Consider the following 25244-nt stretch of genomic DNA (forward strand, 5'->3'; position numbering starts at 1 on the left):
TGGTTCTGGACACAGAACAGAAAAAGGTGTTTCTCCCGGAGGAGAAGGCCAAGGAATTGTCATCTCTAGTCAGAGACCTCCTAAAACCAAAACAGGTGTCTGTGCACCACTGCACGCGAGTCCTGGGAAAGATGGTAGCTTCTTACGAAGCAATTCCATTCGGAAGGTTCCATGCAAGGATCTTTCAGTGGGATCTGTTGGACAAGTGGTCCGGATCGCATCTCCAGATGCATCGGCTGATAACCCTGTCTCCAAGGACCAGGGTGTCGCTGTTGTGGTGGCTGCAGAGTGCTCATCTTCTAGAGGGCCGCAGCTTCGGCATACAGGACTGGGTCCTGGTGACCACGGATGCCAGCCTTCGAGGTTGGGGGGCAGTCACACAGGGAAGAAACTTCCAAGGACTAGGGTCGAGTCAGGAGACTTCCCTACACATAAATATTCTGGAACTAAGGGCCATTTACAATGCCCTAAGTCAGGCAAGACCCCTGCTTCAACACCAGCCGGTGCTGATCCAGTCAGACAACATCACGGCGGTCGCCCATGTAAACCGTCAGGGCGGCACAAGAAGCAGGATGGCGATGGCAGAAGCCACAAGGATTCTCCGATGGGCGGAAAATCATGTGTTAGCACTGTCAGCAGTGTTCATTCCCGGAGTGGACAACTGGAAAGCAGACTTCCTCTGCAGGCACGACCTCCACCCGGGAGAGTGGGGACTTTATCCAGAAGTCTTCCAAATGATTGTACACCGTTCGGAAAGGCCACAGGTGGACATGATGGCGTCCCGCCTCAACAAAAAGCTAAAAAGATATTGCGCCAGGTCAAGGGACCCTCAGGCGATGGCTGTGGACGCTCTAGTGACACCGTGGGTATACCAATCGGTTTATGTGTTCCCTCCTCTGCCTCTCATACCCAAGGTACTGAGAATAATAAGAAGGAGAGGAGTAAGAACTATACTTGTGGTTCCGGATTGGCCAAGAAGAGCTTGGTACCCAGAACTTCAAGAAATGATCTCAGAGGACCCATGGCCTCTGCCGCTCAGACAGGACCTGCTGCAGCAGGGGCCCTGTCTGTTCCAAGACTTATCGCGGCTGCGTTTGACGGCATGGCGGTTGAACACCGGATCCTAAAAGAAAAGGGCGTTCCGGAGGAAGTCATTCATACGCTGATTAAAGCTAGGAAAGATGTGACCGTAAGACATTATCACCGCATATGGCGGAAATATGTTGCTTGGTGTGAGGCCAGGAAGGCCCCAACGGAGGAATTTCATCTCGGTCGATTTCTGCACTTCCTACAGTCAGGAGTGACTATGGGCCTAAAATTGGGTTCCATTAAGTTCCAGATCTCGGCTCTGTCGATTTTTTTTTCCCAAAAAGAACTGGCTTCACTGCCTGAAGTTCAGACTTTTGTTAAAGGAGTGCTGCATATTCAGCCCCCTTTTGTGCCTCCAGTGGCACCGTGGGATCTCAACGTGGTGTTGGATTTCCTAAAGTCGCATTGGTTTGAGCCACTTAAAACCGTGGAGCTAAAATACCTCACGTGGAAAGTGGTCATGCTGTTGGCCTTGGCGTCGGCCAGGCGTGTATCAGAATTGGCGGCTTTATCTTGTAAAAGCCCTTATCTGATTTTTCATATGGATAGGGCGGAATTGAGGACTCGTTCCCAGTTCCTTCCTAAGGTGGTTTCAGCTTTTCATGTGAACCAACCTATTGTGGTGCCTGCGGCTACTCGGGACTTGGAGGATTCCAAGTTACTGGACGTAGTCAGGGCCCTGAAAATATGTTTCCAGGACGGCTGAAGTCAGGAAAACTGACTCGCTATTTATCCTGTATGCACCCAACAAGCTGGGTGCTCCTGCTTCTAAGCAGACTATTGCTCGCTGGATCTGTAGGACGATTCAACTTGCACATTCTGTGGCTGGACTGCCGCATCCTAAATCTGTAAAGGCCCATTCCACGAGGAAAGTGGGCTCTTCTTGGGCGGCTGCCCGAGGGGTCTCTGCTTTACAACTTTGCAGAGCTGCTACTTGGTCGGGTTCAAACACATTTGCAAAATTCTACAAGTTTGATACCCTGGCTGAGGAGGACCTCGAGTTTGCTCATTCGGTGCTGCAGAGTCATCCGCACTCTCCCGCCCGTTTGGGAGCTTTGGTATAATCCCCATGGTCCTTACGGAGTTCCCAGCATCCACTAGGACGTCAGAGAAAATAAGAATTTACTCACCGGTAATTCTATTTCTCGTAGTCCGTAGTGGATGCTGGGCGCCCATCCCAAGTGCGGATTGTCTGCAATACTTGTATATAGTTATTGCCTAACTAAAGGGTTATTGTTATGAGCCATCTATTCGTGAGGCTCAGTTTTTGTTCATACTGTTAACTGGATATAGTATCACGAGTTGTACGGTGTGATTGGTGTGGCTGGTATGAGTCTTACCCGGGATTCCAAATCCCTTCCTTATTGTGTCAGCTCTTCCGGGCACAGTTTCCCTAACTGAGGTCTGGAGGAGGGGCATAGAGGGAGGAGCCAGTGCACACCAGGTAGTCCTAATTCTTTCTTAGAGTGCCCAGTCTCCTTCAGAGCCCGCTATTCCCCATGGTTCTTACGGAGTTCCCAGCATCCACTACGGACTACGAGAAATAGAATTACCGGTGAGTAAATTCTTCTTTTCTCTGTACACTTCTGCTTTCTTTAGGCCCAGCAGACAGTAGATCCTAGCTGTTCCGTAATGTAACTGCAGCTCCTGATGAAGCAGAATCAGGCGGACTCCTGTGTGCCCTACTTCAAACAGAGAATTGAGTTATTTTTATCATTTGTTTGGGGGGTGGCCTGTGGGAGACTGTTACCATTGCACCTTGAAAGCTAAAGGACTATAGTCTTGAATAGAGTAGTTTATTTTACAGATAGCCTTCAAAAGAGAGACTTGAACAGCACAATTTTGCACATGTGGATAAGAGAAGGTTTGCGATGAGCCTTGTTTATTTTGTGGGATATTAAGGTGCTATGGGAAAGTGATTTATATTTTATTTGAGTTTAAATGCTGTTACGTTATAGTCGTTATTCTCATACTGCACATTGTCATAAACACTTGAGATTTCTCATGTGGAGATATTAAGCATTTAATTATTCCACGAATTGTCTTTTTTTTTATTTTATTTGTTAATTCTTGTTTAACTAGGCTGACCATACTATCTCTTTAAACTGGGACACATGAATTATACAGGTTCTGAGGCTGACTTAATTCAAGCCAGCATTTCAAGTGGTTTTAATCAGCCATAGAACCTATGTAATTCACGAGTCTCCCAGTTTAAAGGAATAGTATGGTAAGCCTAGGTATAATATATATATATAAAACAAAACCGTATCCAATGTCTATAAAGCAGCAATTATTAGTCTTGCTTGCAGATAGGTTTGCACTTTAATGTTTCTTTTGATAAGTCTTAAGTTACTGTGTTTGATATAGATGGCCATCTTCCAGGCAACCAGAAATATGTCCTGTTATGTTCAGTTATGCATATCGGTAGTGTGGCGGCTTTCCTTTGCCAGTAATGTCAGATAGGAAAAGAGGAACTCTGAACTACCAAAATACTTTCCAAGTGAAAGTGATATTTGAATATGTCTTCAAAAGGAGACAATTGGATGTGTCTGTAATAACCGCAAATGTCCATATACAAATAGGTCAGACTTCTGACAATTTTCATGGAGTGTTTCGCCACGGAATGCCACTAATCCCAAAAGTTGTTAATGAGTCTTCTCCTCTCAATCTGGAGACATCTTATTGCACTGGCAAGCGTCCACTTTTGTCGCTTTGCTTGCCAATCATTGTGTTAAACCATTGTAGATTGTTGCATAGCATAGAACCCCCTCAAGAATAAACACTGACATAATAATGGCAGTCGGGGAACCCCAAAATGCATTTTTTTTTTAAAAAGGAATGATTTTAGAAAATGCTTAGCGCTCAAATCACAAAATCCTTGTAGTTATGGCACCTGTCCTAACATTCTTCTCATTCTCAACGGATGAACCCTTTCCTTAGGTGTGAGGCCCGCTCCTATGTATAACATTTTGTCCACCTTTGCTTATCAGCCAGTGTGGTGGCTAAGAAGTATAATGAATCTGTAGCCACTGTATAGAAATTGTAACAAGCAATGGTGATATTAATATTTTAATTTGCACATTATGTTAAATTCTAGTTTTTCAGATGAAAAATAATAAAATATTTTGAACTTCACGTCTTTTTGGTTTCTTAGTAAGGGGTTATAAAGCATGTAGCGGAGGTGTAAGAAGCTGGAGTGAGTCTGTGAAACTCAAATGTATTATTCATTCTCTGAAGCAGGCATTCCCAACCACGGTCCTCAAGGCACACCAACAGTGCAGGTTTTAGTGATATCCAGGCTTCAGCACAGATGGTTAAATCACAATAACTGAGCGACTAATTAAGTCACCTGTGTTCAAGCCTGGATATCATGAAAACCAGGACTGTTAGTGTGCCTTGAGGACCAAGGTTGGGAAACGCTGCTCTAAAGTTTTAGTGTGACCAAGACAGTATGTTATTTGAAAAGCGCTTAATATGAAATTATGGATAGAAATTTAGAATAATTTTGTATAAAGCAGTTTCCTACACCTTTTTTTATTTTGTTATTATATCTGTGTAGTCAGTAAAGGGGTCTATTCATATAGGGCAGTGGTTCTCAAACTCAGTCCTCAGGAGCCCACACGGTTCACATTTTCCATGTCACCCAGCAGCTGCACTGTGAATCACCAACTGCCACATTTTAAAAATCTAAAGGTGACCTGCAAAACATGGACCGTGTGGGGTCCTGAGGACAGTTTGAGAACCTGTGATGTAGGGGATACAGTGACAAGTGTTCTTTTACACTATACTGTATATTGTATCCTATTGAGGAGTATTTCAGAAATTCTCGCCTGTCTGGCAAAGCGATCTGAAAAGCCGGCGCCTCTGAGATCCTGGTGAGAAGTGCGGTCCCCCGATGATATCGTGTTCTCGGCAGATTTGGCCCTGACTGCGCATGCACCAGCAGTGTCACCGGCAGGGTATGCACAGGCAGCGGTATATGGGTGAATGCATGTGGAAACGCAATACAATTTGGTTATTTGTACAGAGGGAGTCCGGCACATGAACTGATGGTCCTGCACCCAGATATGACTATCAGGCCGGGCACCCTGTGTGGATGATTGGTGTTGCCGATATGTAATGCAGCATTAGCCCGGTTAGCTGATAGACTGACCACCTGTACAGCGGGGCTGGGGCTGTGTAATTGGAAACCTCTCTCAGACACTGATTCATTGAAGAGAAGAGTTCCCAGGCAGCAGAACCAGGTATTTTACGAACACCTGAAGAGCAAAGAAATGGGTCACTAAAGAGGTGGGGAGACAACTTATTCTCTGCTCTTCTCCTCTCAGCAGTCTCTTTACACCATCTTGAGATGCCAGTTTTTTTTTTTGGTTTCAGAAACTAAATGGAAAGCAGAGCTTTCTGTGCTTCTATGAATCGCTTGCCCCATACTACCGTATGGGGGAATTGATTTCTACGCTAATCACCCCTCTGAAAGTCTGAGATTTCATCACCTTATCCCCTTCTCTGAATTGGAGGTAGCGGTGAAAAGCCTGGTTATCACGGATAAAGGGCTCTTCACTGCTGCATGAATGTACCCCCAAAGACCTACACACAGTTTGTGGAAACCGATAGCAAACGGTTGGGTGGCAAATTGCGATAGAAAATAAGTTATGTAAAATGGCAATCTGTAAGAGTGTTTCCTGTAATGTGAATGAAACATGACTTTATGGACAGCTGTTCTCATTATGATGTGTGGATGGGTTAGATCAGGGATGGGGAACCTTCGACCCTCCAGCTGTTGAACTATGCATGCTGGGATGTGTAGTTCAACAACAGTTGGAGGGTCAAAGGTTCCCCATCACTGGGTTAGATGTTACTTTATAGAGGTGTGTTTGACACCACAGGTTTAACAGGAACCTCATGTCAGTACTCTGTACTGCTTGGGAACCCTGGGTTAGATGTATTAATAGGGCTATATGTGCCGTTATTTGCCAGGGCCTGCTTCGCCCATTTACTGTGGAGGTTCCTGTAGTGGCAGCATGTATGATTGTAGACTTTACCAAAGGGGGAGGGTGGGGGAGTGTTAATTCACCTGTCAACTGATTTCCACTTTCCATCTTTCGGCTGGGAGGCTGTCACTGCTGGCGCTTATATGCATCCTGTGCCTGTAAAATCCTCCCCCCTACCCTCCACCAGCTGCACATTGGGGAAAAAAAATCAGTCTCTGGCTGTCAGAGCAGACAGCCAATGACAATGCTGTGCATCGGACGACAGCTGCAGCTGTCACAATCGATAGAACGGTTAGTGCCACTGTAGATAGCAGTGCTGATTAAGACATTATTACATGCAGGGAAGGGGTATCAGATTACATACGATTTATCTGCTGATGGGATGCCAGCTGTAAATTTCCCAACAGCACCTCACTCGCCAGAATGCATATAGCGCGGCGAGCGCTAAGACCCCTTGCAGGATCTATTCCCACTCTATGGGTGTTGTGGACACCCACGAGTGGGAATATCCCTGGTGCGCTGGGATTCCGGCTGCTGGCATTATCAGCTGTCTGCATTTCGGCATCTGTATCCTGAACGCCGGGATCCTGACAGCTGGTGCTTTTACTGCAACCAGTGATATCTGCTGCACAGTACAGTAGTGATTTAGGACCCAGGAATCCTTCTGTACATGTATTGAGTGTCTGTATTACACGCCATGGAACATGCTGAGAGGGATCCAGTTGGATCCCACTCAGGGGGAAACCAGAAAAGAAGCCCATAGCCTTCTACAGGGTAATGCCACCACGTCCAGCCTTCAAAGGTACTGCATTCTGGAGCTTGGTGCATATGAGAAAAGCGGCCTAATTACCGAAAACTGCATGATTGACTACAAATTGTTCTATCCCTGTCCACTTAAAACAGAGGACATCTCTAATAAGCTGGAGATGAAAATAGACTACACTGAGATATGCAGGAAACCAGGGCTGGTTAAGTCAAACTAGTCCAAGCCATGGCACCTAATTTTTTATTTTTTATTTTTTTACTAATTCTTACAATTTGATAGGTGCACACCTTTCCGAATCCTAGCTCCTAGATTTGTTTGAATGGCTCTTAGGGCCTAATTCAGATCTGACCGCAGCAGCAAATTTGTTAGCTAATGGACAAAACCATGTGCACTGCAGGGGTGGCCGATGTAACATGTGCAGAGAGAGTTAGGTTTGGGTGGGGTGTGTTCAAACTGAAATCTAAATTGCAGTGTAAAAATAAAGCAGCCAGTATTTACCCTGCACAGAAACAATATAACCCACCCGAATCCAAATATAACTCTGCAAATGTTATATCTGCTCCCCCCTGCAGTGCACATGGTTTTGCCCATTAGCTAACAAATTTGCTGCTGCGATCAGAACTGAATTACCCCCGTAGTCTTACCATCCATATACATTTGTCCATTCCAGCTTGTGAGTGATTACTTTGCCAAAGTGTTAGAAAAGACCATTGAGCCTTCAGCTGCTGTAATAAAATTGAGTCGTAAACCATAAGCGTAACTATATTAAATAACTGATAGCATATAACATTTAACGTCAAACATTTTTGTTATACAGGTTGAGTATCTCTTATCCAAAATTCCTCTGGTCCCAAGCATTTTGGATATCGGATTTTTCTGTATTTTGGAATAATTGCATACCATAACGAGATATTATGGTGATGGGACCTAAATCTAAGCACAGAATGCATTTATGTTTCATATACACCTTATACACACAGCCTGAAGGTCATTTTAGCCAATATTTTTTATAACTTTGTGCATTAAACAAAGTTTGTGTACACTGAGCCATCAAAAAACAAAGGTTTCACTATCTGTCTCACTCAAAAAAGTCCGTATTTCGGAATATTTGGATATGGGATACTCAACCTGTAGTTGGCATATTATTGAAAGATATGACTATTGCACAAATCAAAAGTGAAATTGTTCATCTTCAGTTGCCTCCTCTGTACATGCTCCCCTGCAAGCTTTGTGACTTCTGTTGCTTTATTTTTATTTGAAAGCCACAGGTTTATATTCTACAGGGTGAGGCAAGAAACCTTCCCAGGTTTTAGAGATTAACAAAAAAGACATGGAATACAGTTTCAAAATATTACATTTTTAATACATAATCCGAAAGTTCATGGAATACAGTGTTTATTTTCAGTCGGTGTTGAATATATCGTTCTTTCTCTGCGTATAGCAGCCTTCAGTTTATTAGTGATTCTTGGTAGCTGTTTGTAGACCTCCACTTTCAGATGGCCCCGTTGGCTGTGTAGAGGATTGTTTTTTGCGCAGTAATTAAAATTCTGCTCTGTAACGTAGCCAGACAAATGAATGTGAGCTTCAACAAGAAACTGCAGAGTGATATGCAACTTCAAATGTGTGTTACGAATGGAGGCCACCTGCATGTTATCATATTCAAAGCCAATTGAATGCAAACTGTTCCATGTACTAAAATTTTTAATAGCATTTACCATCCCTTTTTTGTTAACTGTTGAAATCTGGGTTGTTGTTTTTTTGCTTTACCCTGTATAATCAACATTTTCATTCTTATAGATTGGGGTCTCCTTTTTAGGGGCCCAATAGTCAGTAAGGGTGCCACAGAAGGAACCCATGATATTCAGGTATGTGGATTAATTGTTAATGCGTTTTAACTGTTTTAAGTTTGTCTTAAGGTAAATACGTTACTTTACAGTACTGGTCTATATATTGGCTTGTACTCTTGTAAAATCACAAGTGAAACGGTTTCGTTCATGATTTTATATAGTTTATAAATTTTTACAGATGTCTGGAAAAATAAGATTTTACTTACTGGTAAATCTATCTCTCGTAGTCCGTAGTGGATGCTGGGGACTCCGTAAGGACCATGGGGAATAGACGGGCTCCGCAGGAGACATGGGCACTTTAAGAAAGAATTTGGATTTTGGTGTGCTCTGGCTCCTCCCTCTATGTCCCTCCTCCAGACCTCAGTTAGAGAAACTGTGCCCGGAAGAGCTGACGGTACAAGGAAAGGATTTTGGGAATCCAGGGTAAGACTCATACCAGCCACACCAATCACACCGTATAACTTGTGATAACTTTACCCAGTTAACAGTATGAACAACAACAGAGCATCAGATCAACCCTGATGCAACTAGAACATAACCCTTATTTAAGCAATAACTATATACAAGCATTGCAGAAGAAGTCCGCACTTGGGACGGGCGCCCAGCATCCACTACGGACTACGAGAAATAGATTTACCAGTAAGTAAAATCTTATTTTCTCTAACGTCCTATTGGATGCTGGGGACTCCGTAAGGACCATGGGGATTATACCAAAGCTCCCAAACGGGCGGTAGAGTGCGGATGACTCTGCAGCACCGAATGAGCAAACACAAGGTCCTCCTCAGCCAGGGTATCAAACTTGTAGAACTTTGCAAAGATGTTTGAACCTGACCAAGTAGCCGCTCGGCAAAGCTGTAATGCCGAGACCCCTCGGGCAGCTGCCCAAGAAGAGCCCACCTTCCTTGTGGAATGGGCCTTAACTGATTTAGGCAGCGGCAACCCAGCCGCAGAATGAGCCTGCTGAATCGTGTTACAGATCCAGCGAGCAATAGTTTGCTTTGAAGCAGGCGCCCCAAGCTTGTTGGAAGCATACAGGATAAACAAAGATTCTGTTTTCCTGACCTTAGCCGTTCTGGCTACATAAACCTTCAAAGCCTTGACCACATCCAGTGACTCGGAATCCTCCAAGTCAGTAGTAGCCACAGGCACCACAATAGGTTGGTTTATATGAAAGGATGAAACCACTTTCGGCAGAAATTGTGGGCGGTCCGCAATTCTGCTCTATCCGCATGGAAAACCAGATAAGGGCTTTTATGTGACAAAGCCGCCAATTCTGACACACGCCTAGCCGAAGCCAAGGCTAATAGCATGACCACCTTCCACGTGAGATATTTCAATTCCACCGTTTTGAGTGGTTCAAACCAGAGTGATTTCAGGAAACTCAACACCACGTTAAGATCCCAAGGTGCCACTGGAGGCACAAAAGGGGGCTGAATATGCAGCACTCCCTTTACAAACGTCTGAACTTCAGGCAGAGAAGCCAGTTCTTTTTGAAAGAAAATGGATAAGGCCGAAATCTGAACCTTAATGGAACCCAATTTAAGGCCCAAAGTCACTCCCGACTGTAAGAAGTGAAGGAAACGGCCCAGCTGGAATTCCTCCGTAGGGGCATTCCTGGCCTCACACCAAGCCACATATTTTCGCCATATACGGTGATAATGTTGAGCCGTCACATCCTTCCTAGCCTTTATCAGCGTAGGAATAACTTCATCCGGAATGCCTTTTTCTGCTAGGATCCGGCGTTCAACCGCCATGCCGTCAAACGCAGCCGCGGTAAGTCTTGGAACAGACAGGGCCCCTGTTGCAACAAGTCCTGTCTTAGAGGCAGAGGCCACGGGTCCTCTGTGAGCATCTCTTGCAGATCTGGATACCAAGTCCTTCTTGGCCAATCCGGAACAATGAGTATTGTTCTCACTCCTCTTTTTCTTATGATTCTCAGCACCCTGGGTATGAGAGGAAGAAGAGGAAATACATAGACTGACTGGAACACCCACGGTGTCACCAGTGCGTCCCCACTCTCCCGGGTGGAGGTCGTGCCTGCTGAGGAAGTCTGCTTCCCAGTTGTCCACTCCCGGAATGAACACTGCTGACAGTGCGCTTGCATGATTCTCCGCCCAGCGAAGAATTCTGGTGGCTTCTACCATCGCCACCCTGCTCCTTGTGCCGCCTTGGCGGTTTACATGAGCCACTGCGGTGATGTCTGATTGAATCAGAACCGGTTGGTCGCGAAGCAGGGACTCCGCTTGACGTAGGGCGTTGTATATGACCCTTAGTTCCAGGATGATGATGTGAAGGCAAGTCTCCTGACTTGACCACAGCCCTTGGAAATTTCTTCCCTGTGTGACTGCCCCCCACCCTCGGAGGCTTGCATCCGTGGTCACCAGGACCCAGTCCTGAATGCCGAATCTGCGACCTTCGAGAAGGTGAGCACTCTGCAGCCACCACAGGAGAGACACCCTGGCCCTGGAGGATAGGGTAATCAACAGATACATCTGAAGATGTGATCCGGACCACTTGTCCAACAGATCCCATTGAAAAGTCCTCGCATGGAACCTGCCGAAGGGAATGGCCTCGTATGATGCCACCATCTTTCCCAGGACTCGCGTGCAGTGATGCACCGACACCTGTTTTGGTTTTAATAGGTCTCTGACCAGTGTCATGAGCTCCTGAGCCTTCTCCATCGGGAGATAAACCCTCTTCTGGTCTGTGTCCAGAATCATGCCCATGAAAGGCAGACGAGTCGTAGGAATCAACTGCGACTTTGGAATATTTAGAATCCAGCCGTGCTGTTGTAACACTTCCCGAGAGCGTGCTACGCTGATCAGCAACTGTTCTCTGGACCTCGCCTTTATGAGGAGATCGTCCAAGTATGGGATAATTGTGACCCCTTGCTTCCGCAGGAGTACCATAATTTCTGCCATTACCTTGGTAAATATTCTCGGTGCCGTGGAGAGACCAAACGGCAATGTCTGAAATTGGTAATGACAATCCTGTACCACAAACCTGAGGTACGCCTGATGAGGTGGATAAATGGGGACATGAAGGTATGCATCCTTTATGTCCAGAGACACCATAAAATACCCCCCTTCCAGGCTTGCGATGACCGCTCTGAGCGATTCCATCTTGAACTTGAACCTTTTCAGGTATTTGTTCAGGGATTTTAAATTCAATATTGGTCTGACCGAACCGTCCGGTACCACAAACATGGTCGAATAATACCCCTTCCCTTGTTGAAGGAGGGGAACCTTGACCACCACCTGCTGAAGATACAATTTTTGAATTGCAGCTAACACTATTTTCCCTCTCTAAGGGGGAAGCTGGCAGGGCCGATTTGAGGTATCTGTGAGGGGGCATCTCTTCGAATTCCAGCTTGTATCCCTGAGACACAATCTCTATCGCCCAGGGATCCACCTGGGAGTGAACCCACTTGTGGCTGAAATTTCGGAGACGCGCCCCCACCGGGCCTAGCTCCGCCTGTGGAGCCCCAGCGTCATGCGGTGGATTTAGTGGAAGCCGGGGAGGACTTCTGTTCCTGGGAACTAGCTGTGTTGTGCAGCTTCCTTCCTCTGCCCCTGCCAAGAAAGAACGCACCTCGGACTTTCTTGCCTTTTTGTGAACGAAAGGACTGCATTTGGTAATACGGTGTTTTCTTAGGTTGTGAGGGAACATATGGCAAAAAATTTGACTTTCCAGCAGTAGCCGTGGAGACCAGGTCCGAGAGACCCTCCCCAAACAATTCCTCACCCTTGTAAGGTAAAACCTCCATGTGCCTTTTTGAGTCGGCATCACCTGTCCATTGCCGAGTCCACAGGACCCTTCAGGCAGAAATCGACATTGCATTTATTCTAGAGCCCAGTAGGCTAATGTCTCTTTGAGCATCTCTCATATAAAGGACAGCGTCTTAAATATGCCCCAGGGTCATTAATATAGTATCCTTGTCTAAGGTATCAAGTTCCTCAGATAAGGTATCCGTCCATGCTGCTACAGCACTACACACCCAGGCCGACGCAATTGCCGGCCTTAGTAAGGTACCTGAATGTGTATAAATGGACTTTAGGGTCCCCTCTTGCTTCCTATCCGCAGCATCTTTTAGGGTGGCCGTGTCCTGTGACGGCAGGGCTACCCTCTTGGATAAGTGTGTTAAAGCTTTGTCCACCCTAGGGGAGGATTCCCAGCGTAACCTGTCCGTTGGCGGGAAAGGATACGCCATAAGCATCCGTTTGGAAATCTGCAGTTTTTTATCTGGAGATTCCCAAGCCTTTTCACATAACTCATTTAGCTCGTGTGAAGGGGGAAAGGTCACCTCCTGCCTTTTTTCCCCATACATATGAACCCTCTTGTCAGGGACTGGGGTTTCCTCTGTGATGTGCAACACATCCTTAATTGCTATAATCATATAACGGATGGATTTGGCCAATTTAGGCTGTAACTTTGCATCATCGTAATCGACACTGGAGTCCGAATCCATGTCGGTATCTGTGTCAACAATTTGGGATAGTGGGCGCTTCTGAGACCCTGACGGCCTCTGCGACATAGGATCAGGCACGGGCTGAGACCCTGACTGTCCTAAGGCTTCAGCTTTATCCAACCTTTTATGCAAGGAATTAACATTATCATTTAAAACCATAATTTAAAACCATCAGGTGTCGGCGCCGTCGGCGGAGACACCACATTCATTTGCTCCTGCTCTGTTTCCACATAGCCTTCCTCGTCAAACATGTCGACACAAGCGTACCGACACACCACACACACACACACACACACACAAACACACACACACACACACAGGGGATGCTCTTTTTTAAGACCGTTCCCCCACAAGGCCTTTTGGAGAGACAGAGAGAGAGTATGCCAGCACACACCCCAGCGCTATATAACCCAGGAATCACACAGTACCTTAGTGTTAACCCAGTAGCCGCTGTAATAATGATTTTTGCGCCTAATTATGTGCCCCCCCTCTCTTTTTTACCCTCTTCTACCGTGTATCTGCAGGGGAGAGACTGGGGAGCTTCCTCTCAGCGGAGCTGTGGAGAAAAAATGGCGCTGGTGAGTGCTGAGGAAGAAGCCCCGCCCCCTCAGCGGCGGGCTTCTGTCCCGCGTTTCTGTACAATATTATGGCGGGGGCTCATACATATATACAGTGCCCAACTGTATATATGTCCAACTTTTGCCAAGAGGTCCTAATTGCTGCCCAGGACGCCCCCCCCTGCGCCCTGCACCCTTACAGTGACCGGAGTATGCGGGTGTATGTGGGAGCAATGGCGCACAGCTGCAGTGCTGTGCGCTACCTCAGTGAAGACTGGAGTTTTCTGCCGCCGATTTCGAAGTCTTCTTGCTTCTTATGCTCACCCGGCTTCTGTCTTCCGGCTCTGCGAGGGGGACGGCGGCGCGGCTCCGGGATCGGACGACGAGGGTGAGATCCTGTGTACGATCCCTCTGGAGCTAATGGTGTCCAGTAGCCTAAGAAGCAGGACCTATCTGCAGAGAGTAGGGCTGCTTCTCTCCCCTCAGTCCCACGATGCAGGGAGTCTGTTGCCAGCAGAGCTCCCTGAAAATAAAAAACCTAACAAAATACTTTCTTACAGCAAGCTCAGGAGAGCTCACTAAGTAGCACCCAGCTCATCCGGGCACAGATTCAAACTGAGGTCTGGAGGAGGGACATAGAGGGAGGAGCCAGAGCACACCAGAATCCAAATTCTTTCTTAAAGTGCCATGTCTCCTGCGGAGCCCGTCTATTCCCCATGGTCCTTACGGAGTCCCCAGCATCCACTAGGACGTTGGAGAAATATATAGTATTTAGTCCTTCAAGTAAGCTCACTCCAAATACTCATCTCCTGTAACCTTCTTAACTCGTCTTCCCTCACTCTCCTTTCCCCACTACAAATCCATCTTGTACACTGCCGCACGTCTCCATATTTTCATATCTCAACGCTCTAATCTGCCCCCAGCCACTGCAACCTACTTCACTAGCTCTCCATCCACCTCCAAATCCAGTTCAAATTCCTAACCCTCACATACAAAGCTCTTAACTCTGCACCCTCCTACATATCTGATGTCATCCCTGTTCACACTCCTGCTTGGTCCACTCTTCCTCTGCCTGCCGCCTCTACTCCCTTGTGGTCCCCTCCTCTTGCACCTCCCTCCTATGGAACTCACTCCCAAGCCAAGTGAGACTTTCTGCCATTATTCAAATGTTCACTCAACATACCTTCTCCCCAAAGCTTACCCCACCTAAATCTCCACTCTTCCCTTTCTTTTCTTCTCCCTGGTTCACCCTCCATTTGATCATCCATCCCTTTAGCATGTAAGTTTTCATGGGGTGGGGTCCTTCATCCTCTGTTATCCCCAGCACTATCCTTTATTTCAGTGGTCCTGGTTTCCTTTAGACATTTTGGACTGTGTGCTTGCCCTTCATTCGGTACAGTCCCAAGTGCTGAACGGCCTTGCCCTCTCCGTGACTATGGGGTAGATGTAGGAAACAGTGGATCAGGCGCATGGCAACCAATCAGTTGCTAGCTATAAAATACACTTTATAAATATTACTTCAAAGCCGATTGGTTGTTATGGGCAACTACTCCACTTCTTCATAAGTCTCCTACACTGTCTGATGCTTGTCTCTATATAGAGAGTCTCCAAACAGTTGCTCTACCTGCGGCTTACCTAGTGTGATCATTTGCTTTGTGTTCTAATTAAACATTTACTGTACTGTTGCTTTGTCCATGCTCTGTTACCTGTATATTGCCTGTATGGTATTGTGGGTTGCCTTAACAAAACGAATAAAGCCCCCCCCCCATACATCAGCAATCACAAATAAAACAATTCACAAATTGAGATATCTCTTCCCCCCCCCCCCCCCCCAGCTTTAAAGATTACCTAATCCGCCTCCAGACATTGGATATTTTCAGTGATTTGAAGATCATTTTCTGCAGATACAGATCTGCCAATCTTGAAAGGCTCATCAGTTTTGTAGAAAATAAGAATTTACTTACCGATAATTCTATTTCTCGTAGTCCGTAGTGGATGCTGGGAACTCCGTAAGGACCATGGGGAATAGCGGCTCCGCAGGAGACTGGGCACAAAAGTAAAGCTTTAGGACTACCTGGTGTGCACTGGCTCCTCCCCCTATGACCCTCCTCCAAGCCTCAGTTAGGATACTGTGCCCGGACGAGCGTACACAATAAGGAAGGATTTTGAATCCCGGGTAAGACTCATACCAGCCACACCAATCACACCGTACAACCTGTGATCTGAACCCAGTTAACAGCATGATAACAGAGGAGCCTCTGAAAAGATGGCTCGCAACAATAATAACCCGATTTTTGTAACAATAACTATGTACAAGTATTGCAGACAATCCGCACTTGGGATGGGCGCCCAGCATCCACTACGGACTACGAGAAATAGAATTATCGGTAAGTAAATTCTTATTTTCTCTGACGTCCTAGTGGATGCTGGGAACTCCGTAAGGACCATGGGGATTATACCAAAGCTCCCAAACGGGCGGGAGAGTGCGGATGACTCTGCAGCACCGAATGAGAGAACTCCAGGTCCTCCTCAGCCAGGGTATCAAATTTGTAAAATTTTGCAAACGTGTTTGCCCCTGACCAAGTAGCTGCTCGGCAAAGTTGTAACGCCGAGACCCCTCGGGCAGCCGCCCAAGATGAGCCCACCTTCCTTGTGGAATGGGCTTTTACAGATTTTGGCTGTGGCTGGCCTGCCACAGAATGTGCAAGCTGAATTGTACTACAAATCCAACGAGCAATAGTCTGCTTAGAAGCAGGAGCACCCAGCTTGTTGGGTGCATACAGGATAAACAGCGAGCCAGATTTCCTGACTCCAGCCGTCCTGGAAACATATATTTTCAAGGCCCTGACTGCGTCCAACAACTTTGAGTCCTCCAAGTCACTAGTAGCCGCAGGTACCACAATAGATTGGTTCAGATGAAACACTGAAACCACCTTAGGGAGAAAATGAGGACGAGTCCTCAATTCCACCCTGTCTGAATGGAAGATCAGATAAGGGCTTTTACAGGATAAAGCCCGCCAATTCTGACACGTGCCTGGCCGAGGCCAGGGCCAACAACATGACCACTTTCCATGTGAGATATTTTAACTCCACAAATTCAAGTGGTTCAAACCAATGTGACTTTAGGAACCCCAAAACTACATTGAGATCCCAAGGTGCCACTGGAGGCACAAAAGGAGGCTGTACATGCAGTACCCCTTTTTACAGACGTCTGAACTTCAGGTAGTGAAGCTAGTTCTTTCTGGAAGAAAATTGACAGGGCCGAAATTTTAACCTTAATGGACCCCAATTTTAGGCCCATAGACACTCCTGTTTACAGGAAATGCAGGAATCGACCTAGTTGAAATTCCTCCATCGGGGCCTTACTGGCCTCGCACCACGCAACATATTTTCGCCAAATGCGGTGATAATGTTTTGCGGTTACATCCTTCCTGGCTTTGATCAGGGTAGGGATGACTTCATCCGGAATGCCTTTTTCCTTCAGGATCCGGCGTTCAACCGCCCTGCCGTCAAACGCAGCCGCGGTAAGTCTTGGAATAGACAGGGTCCTTGCTGGAGCAGGTCCCTTCTTAGAGGTAGAGGCCACGGATCCTCCGTGAGCATCTCTTGAAGTTCCGGGTACCAAGTCCTTCTTGGCCAATCCGGAGCCACGAGTATAGTTCTTACTCCCCTCCTTCTTATAATTCTCAGTACTTTTGGTATGAGAGGAAGAGGAGGGAACACATACACTGACTGGTACACCCACGGTGTTACCAGAGCGTCCACAGCTATTGCCTGAGGGTCCCTTGACCTGGCGCAATATCTGTCCGATTTTTTGTTTAGGCGGGACGCCATCATGTCCACCTTTTGGTTTTTCCCAATGGTTTACAATCATGTGGAAGACTTCTGGGTGAAGTCCCCACTCTCCCGGTTGGAGGTCGTGCCTGCTGAGGAAGTCTGCTTCCCAGTTGTCCACTCCCGGAATGAACACTGCTGACAGTGCTATCACATGATTTTCCGCCCAGCGAAAAATCCTTGCAGCTTCTGCCATTGCCCTCCTGCTTCTTGTGCCGCCCTGTCTGTTTACGTGGGCGACTGCCGTGATAATGTCCGACTGGATCAGCACCGGCTGACCTTGAAGCAGAGGTCTTGCTTGGCTTAGGGCATTGTAAATGGCCCTTAGCTCCAAAATATTTATGTGAAGTGATGTCTCCAGGCTTGACCACAAGCCCTGGAAATTTCTTCCCTGTGTGACTGCTCCCCAGCCTCGCAGGCTGGCATCCGTGGTCACCAGGACCCAGTCCTGAATGCCGAATCTGCGGCCCTCTAGAAGATGAGCACTCTGCAACCACCACAGGAGAGACATCCCTGTCTTTGGTGACAGGGTTATCCGCTGATGCATCTGAAGATGCGATCCGGACTCTTGCGTGGAATCTGCCGAATGGAATTGCTTCGTAGGAAGCCACCATTTTTCCCAGGACCCTTGTGCACTGATGCACTGACACGTGGCCTGGTTTTAGGAGGTTTCTGACTAGTTCGTATAACTCCCTGGCTTTCTCCTCCGGGAGAAAACACCTTTTTCTGGACTGTGTCCAGGATCATCCCTAGGAATAGAAGGCGTGTCGTCGGGATCAGCTGCGATTTTGGAATATTGAGAATCCAACCGTGCTGCCGCAGCACTATCTGAGATAGTGCTACCCCGACTTCCAACTGTTCCCTGGATCTTGCCCTTATCAGGAGATCGTCCAAGTAAGGGATAACTAAAACTCCCTTCTTTCGAAGGAGTATCATCATTTCGGCCATTACCTTGGTAAAGACCCGGGGTGCCGTGGACAATCCAAACGGCAGCGTCTGAAACTGATAGTGACAGTTCTGTACCACAAACCTGAGGTACCCTTGGAGAAGGGTAAATTGGGACATGTAGGTAAGCATCTTTGATGTCCAGAGAGACCATATAGTCCCCTTCTTCCAGGTTTGCAATCACTGCTCTGAGTGACTCAATCTTGAATTTGAACCTTTGTATGTAAGTGTTCAAGGATTTTAGATTTAAAATTGGTCTCACCGAGCCGTCCGGCTTCGGTACCACAAATAGTGTGGAATAGTACCCCTTTCCCTGTTGCAGGAGGGGTACCTTGATTATCACCTGCTGGGAATACAGCCTGTGAATGGCTTGCAATACTGTCTCCCTGTCTGAGGGAGACGTCGGTAAAGCAGACTTTATGAAACGGCGAGGGGGAGACGTCTCGAATTTCTTGAGACGGGCCCCCACCGTGCCTGAGACCGTTTGTAAAGCCCCAGCGTCATGCTGAGGACTTCGTCTTCTTAGGTTGAGAAGCTACCTGGGGTAAAAATGTGGATTTTCCAGCCGTTGCCGTGGCCACCAGGTCTGTTAGACCTACCCCAAATAACTCCTCCCTTTTATAAGGCGATACTTCCATATGCCTTTTGGAATCAGCATCACCTGACCACTGTCTTGTCCATAACCCTCTTCTGGCAGAAATGGACAGCGCACTTACTCTTGATGCCAGTCGGCAAATATCCCTCTGTGCATCACGCATATATAGAAATGCATCTTTTAAATGCTCTATAGTTAGTAATATACTGTCCCTATCTAGGGTATCAATATTGTCAGTCAGGGAATCCGACCAAGCCACCCCAGCACTGCACATCCAGGCTGAGGCGATTGCTGGTCGCAGTATCACACCCGTGTGAGTGTATATACATTTTAGGATATTTTACTGCTTTCTGTCAGCAGGTTCTTTAAGGGCGGCCGTATCCGGGGACGGTAGTGCCACCTGTTTAGACAAGCGTGTGAGCGCTTTATTCACCCTAAGGGGTGTTTCCCAACGTGCCCTATCCTCTGGCGGGAAGGGGTATGATGCTAATAACTTTTTAGGAATTAACAGTTTTTATCGGGGGAAACCCACGCATCATCACACACTTCATTTAATTCCTCAGATGCAGGAAAAACTACAGGCAGTTTTTTCTCACCCAACATAATACCCTTTTTAGTGGTACTGGTATTATCAGAAATGTGTAAAAACATTTTCCATAGCCTCAATCATGTAACGTGTGGCCCTACTGGAAGTCACATTCGTCTCTTAATCGTCGACACTGGAGTCAGTATCCGTGTCGGCGTCTGTATCTGCCATCTGCGGTAACGGGCGTTTTAGAGCCCCAGATGGCTTTTGAGACACCTGGACAGGCACAGGCTGAGTCGCCGGCTGTCTCATGTCATCAATCTTTTGTAAAGAGCTGACACTGTCACATAATTCCTTCCATAAGCTCATCCACTCAGGTGTCGACCCCCTAGGGGGTGACATCTCTGTTACAGGCAATTGCTCCGCCTCCACCTCATTTTCCTCCTCATACATGTCGACACAACGTACCGACACACAGCACACACACAGAGAATGCTCTGATAGAGGACAGGACCCCACTAGCCCTTTGGGGAGACAGAGGGAGAGTATGCCAGCACACACCAGAGCGCTATATATATATATATATATATATATATATATATATATATATATATATATATATATACAGGGATAACCTTAAATAAGTGTTTTTCCCCTTATAGCTGCTGTATTGTTATACTGCGCCTAATTAGTGCCCCCCTCTCTTTTTTTAACCCCTTTCTGTAGTGTAGTAACTGCAGGGGAGAGCTAGGGAGCTTCCCTCCAACGGAGCTGTGAGAGAAAATGGCGCCAGTGTGCTGAGGAGATAGGCTCCGCCCCCTTCTCGGCGGCCTTTTCTCACGTTTTTTTGTGGAATCTGGCAGGGGTTAAAATTCATCCATATAGCCCTGGGGGCTATATGTGATGTATTTTCGCCAGCCAAGGTGTTTTTATTGCTGCTCAGGGCGCCCCCCCCCTAGCGCCCTGCACCCTCAGTGACCGAAGTGTGAAGTGTGCTGAGGAGCAATGGCGCACAGCTGCAGTGCTGTGCGCTACCTTGGTGAAGACAGGATGTCTTCTGCCGCCGATTTTTCCGGACCTCTTCTTGCTTCTGGCTCTGTAAGGGGGCCGGCGGCGCGGCTCTGGGACCGAGCTCCGAGGCTGGGCCTGTGTTCGGTCCCTCTGGAGCTAATGGTGTCCAGTAGCCTAAGAAGCCCAATCCACTCTGCACGCAGGTGAGTTCGCTTCTTCTCCCCTTAGTCCCTCGATGCAGTGAGCCTGTTGCCAGCAGGTCTCACTGAAAATAAAAAACCTAAAACTAAACTTTCACTAAGAAGCTCAGGAGAGCCCCTAGTGTGCACCCTTCTCGGCCGGGCACAAAAATCTAACTGAGGCTTGGAGGAGGGTCATAGGGGGAGGAGCCAGTGCACACCAGGTAGTCCTAAAGCTTTACTTTTGTGCCCAGTCTCCTGCGGAGCCGCTATTCCCCATGGTCCTTACGGAGTTCCCAGCATCCACTAGGACGTCGGAGAAATGATCTGTAAATCTGCAGATTGCTATTGAATGGTAACAATCTACAGCCCCAATTGATCTGTGAAATCCAACATGTTGGACAACCTGATTTAACAATCCCAATCGAATTTTGGTCTAAATCCACGATCTGTGAACCGCATACAGTACATTGCAGATTTATTTATACAATAGTCAGCAAATTGCCCCAATCGATTGCTGATGTATAGGGCATTTACATGGATGATATTAGTTCTTCCAACCTCAAGAACCTGTTTACATGATTTCACTATAAAATAGGTACATCATAATAACAAGCAGCTTTGTATTATATTTATTATATTTGATCATATAGACATAGGAATTTATATTCGATGACTTACCGTAACATTATAATGACATCAAGTTCTGGCGACAAATACTGTGCAACATACATTAGAATATTCAGTTAGATTTGTTTATGGAACATAATAAACCACAGAAATGGGCTTTGCTCATTGATTTTTAAATACTTTTTAGTAAATTACAGAAGAAAATAAAGTTTATACACAGACAAGTCACATCGGAAACCGTGTAATATAGACCCCATACAACCATAAAATAGATATTTTTGTATGTCCATGTGTAGCAGTCTGTTTTCATAAAAAATAATTGCTATAAAATAAATACATATAAAAGATGACACATAATAAACGTTAAGTCACTCAGATAGCAAGGCGTTCACAGAATGCCACATTCAAAGGGCTTTTAGCGTCTGTTTTTATGGTAGTGTAATTGTCTTCAGGTGATCCTCACTGTGGAAGAGGAATAACAACTTCAACATAATTAATTGGGAAGAAGCCAGATTCTCCATTAACCATGCCTTCATACCAGTTCTCGTCAATTTGGTTGGTCAATGTAATGATATCCCCTTCTTTAAATCCAAGTTCTCCTTCATTCTCAGGGTCAAAGTCATATACTGCTCTGCAACAGGGCTGGTCCTGATGTATGGTTGAATCTGGGGAATATGAACAGAGAATTTACTAATTAGACTGTATGTAACCAATTAAGCCATGCTCTTTTAATTAAGCTTAATAAATAACTAATCTAAGAACTAAATATTTTGCAGCTCAATTTTCAGCTGAAGCTGTAAGAATGTGCAAATGCTTTTACTGCAATTAACAGTGCTATCCAGACTTAGAAATAACTTTATCACCATCTCCTTTATTGGTATACAACATATCAAATCAAATTGGAAAGATACAGAAGTCGAAGGCAATCTAGCCAGAGCAGAGCTGAAATGGATCTTGAAATTGAACACTATGATCCCAGGAGGTCTTAATTCAGAATTCAAGCTTAAGTGGTTTCTGTAACTAATCACCATTTACCTTCACTTATTAAAATTCATGATCCCTAATTATGTACATTACAGCCAATCTATAACCCCATATTGTTGATATATTCCCCATTGTTTTATTTCTTCCTATGTACTGTAGTCCCCCAATTGATTCATTATCCTTCTATTCACCCTGTGCGTTCCATTGCGCCAGGTGGAATGCATGGAATTCCAGGAGTGAGGTCACTTCTGCCGCCGGCATGGTATCGCACAAAGCGCTCCCACTGCCTCCAGGAAGACATGTATGTCTCTATCCCGGTGGCAGGGTGCGCACTGTGGTCACTGCCAATGTGAAGGCAGATGCATAATGTTTTGTACCACTGCCTCTGACAATGGCCATGATCACTTCCGGGAGGCGTGAAACGCGGAGCTTCTGGTCTGCCACCACATACAGTGGAATCAATGATTTTATTTCACTAAACGTTATTTGTCATATGTTTTTTAAATCCATTTAAGCATGTTTATTTACATGTAATAGGCTTTAACACATATGATACATGTTTTTAAGGTAATAAAATCATCTCCTGTCATGCACTTAGACTAGCTCCACTCTGCATCATTTCCTGTCATGTGGTATAAATATCCCCTCAGCCCACATTCATCCTTTCACCGTGAAAAAGATCCTGCAGGGATCGAAACGTCATTGGTGCTGAAGTTCTGAGACCATTGGGTTCTTTTAGGACAATTCCAGAGGCTTTGGGGGAGATTTACTAAGCAGTGATAAAAGTGGAAAAGTTGCCCATGGCAACCAATCAGCAGTGACGTAACATTTATAATTTGCATACTATAGAAGTGTACATAGCAGCTAATTGGTTGCCGTGGACAACTTCTCCACTGGCTCACTTATCTACTTTTATATCTGCTTAGTACATCTCACCCTTAATTCCAGCCTTATGGAGGTATGCTAAAGTTTTGATTCAGGTTTTAAGTCTGGACCTTTTTCCTGTTTTGACTCTGACATACTTTCCACTTAGTTTTAACATCTGACTGGAACATTGAACTTTGCTGATGGATCGTCTTAGGAATGTACCTATTTATTTATTTTATTGTATTGGAATTGTGATTTGGAATAAATTTGCTTTTACCATGACCATCCTGTGTGGGAATGCTTTTAAAAGAAACCGTTACACACGGAACACCAACCACTATACAAGTCAGTGACGTGCGGTAGGGTCAGTGCCTGGTGAGGCACTGGATGATTCCCACCCCACCCCAATGTAGGAAAAAAAAAAAAAAAACACGATTGGGGTTCCCCATACTTAAAACAAAACCAGCACCAGGCTGAACCAGCCAGGTGGAGTAATGCCATAGCAGGGGGGACACGCAATGTGGGGTCCTGCTGCCATCGCATTAAACTTCCCCCAAACCAGTCAGCCCAGGGCTGGAATGACTCAGTCGGGACCCCAGAAAAAAAAAATGGAATCCCCCCTCCCGAGCAACAACCAGCACTGGGCCCCCAGTGCTATGCCCCGCCCACCTAGTGGCGGTGGGTGCGGGGTTCATGACATACTAACGCCGCACCTCCGCTGCCCAACCAGTAATGACTGCGGATCCATCACCAGTGACAGATCTGCTGTCCAATCACATCTGCTTGATTGACAGGGGCATGTTATTTTCAATGGGCTTTTTACTGCCCATGGCTTGGCCCTGCCCTCCTGCTCCCGCAGCTTTCCAATTGTCAATGGGAGGCACCGCTATTGGTGCCTCCCAAACCTAATTTTAAAGTAAAAATGGTTAGTATAATACAAAGCAGATACTTATGACACAGAATGTGTCATAATTATCTTCTTTGTATTATTTTAACCACTAATGACAGGGGAGGCAGTGCCTCCCCTAACTGCACGTCTCTGATACAAGTGAGTTGGGTACGCAGCATTATTTCTATCAATTTTGTGGTTTGGCTTATCTGATTCTGAACTTCTGGTATAAATACTAGATTTATGGTAAGAACTTACCGTTGTTAAATCTTTCTGCGAAGTACACTGGGCTCCACAAGGATTAACATCGGGGTGTAGAGTAGGATCTTGATCCGAGGCAACAACAGGCTCAAAGCTTTGACTGTTCCCAAGATGCGCAGCGCCGCCTCCTCTATAACCCCGCCTCCGTGCACAGGAGCTCAGTTTCGTTAACCAGCCCAATGCAGTAGCAGGTACCAAAGACGACAATCACTCGTAGCCAATTACACCACACACTCACCACAGGAGAGGGTGTCAGCGGCTATGCCACACCAACTCAAAGAAGCTAAGTGCGTCAGGGTGGGCACCTTGTGGAACCCAGTGTACCTCGCAGGAAGATTTAACAACGGTAAGTTCTTACCATAAATCTCGTTTTCTGCTGCGGAGTACACCGGGCTCCACATGGATTAACATCGGGAATGTCCTAAAGCAGTTCCTTATGGGAGGGGACGCACTGTAGCGGGCACAAGAACTCGGGTGTCCAAAGGAAGCATTCTGGGAGGCGGAAGTATCAAAGGCCTAGAACCTAATGAACGTGTTCCCTGAGGACCACGTAGCCGCCTTGCACAATTGTTTAAGGGTCGCACCACGCTGGGCCGCCCAAGAAGGTCCAACCGACTGAGTAGAATGGGCTTTTATGGTAGCACGGACCAGACGACGAGCCTGTACATAAGCATGTGCAATCACCATTCTAATCCATCTGGCCAGTATCTGCTTGGAAGCAGGCCAGCCACATTTGTGTAAACCAAACAGCATGAAAAGAGAATCGGATTTCCTAATGGAGTAAGTTCACTTCACATAGATACGG

General features: G+C 46.3%; 2 protein-coding genes across 7 annotated transcripts in view; one reads left to right on the forward strand and one right to left on the reverse strand.

The window, feature by feature from the left end:
* LOC134931984 (lamin-L(III)-like) overlaps positions 1 to 23571 on the forward strand; it is a 123348-nt gene extending 99777 nt beyond the window's left edge. For 2 of the 3 annotated variants that reach the window (XM_063925948.1, XM_063925947.1), the window contains one exon: positions 2689 to 4224. Coding sequence is in view for 2 of the 3 variants with exons in the window: in XM_063925947.1 (XP_063782017.1) it covers positions 2689 to 2727 (39 nt within the window). In the remaining variant the exon portion in view is untranslated. Of the gene's footprint in view, positions 1 to 2688; positions 4225 to 8643; positions 8712 to 22214 lie in introns of those variants that run through there. The other variant, XM_063925949.1, reaches the window with a different exon arrangement.
* SH3GL3 (SH3 domain containing GRB2 like 3, endophilin A3) overlaps positions 21604 to 25244 on the reverse strand; it is a 223483-nt gene continuing 219842 nt past the window's right edge. For all 4 annotated transcript variants that reach the window (XM_063925952.1, XM_063925953.1, XM_063925950.1 and 1 more), the window contains one exon: positions 21604 to 22103. In XM_063925952.1, the coding sequence (XP_063782022.1) occupies positions 21898 to 22103 (206 nt within the window). In that variant the 3' untranslated portion in view covers positions 21604 to 21897. The remainder of the gene's footprint in view (positions 22104 to 25244) is intronic.

Source organism: Pseudophryne corroboree, chromosome 6 (assembly GCF_028390025.1).
Source record: "Pseudophryne corroboree isolate aPseCor3 chromosome 6, aPseCor3.hap2, whole genome shotgun sequence".
Classification (NCBI taxonomy): domain Eukaryota; kingdom Metazoa; phylum Chordata; class Amphibia; order Anura; family Myobatrachidae; genus Pseudophryne; species Pseudophryne corroboree.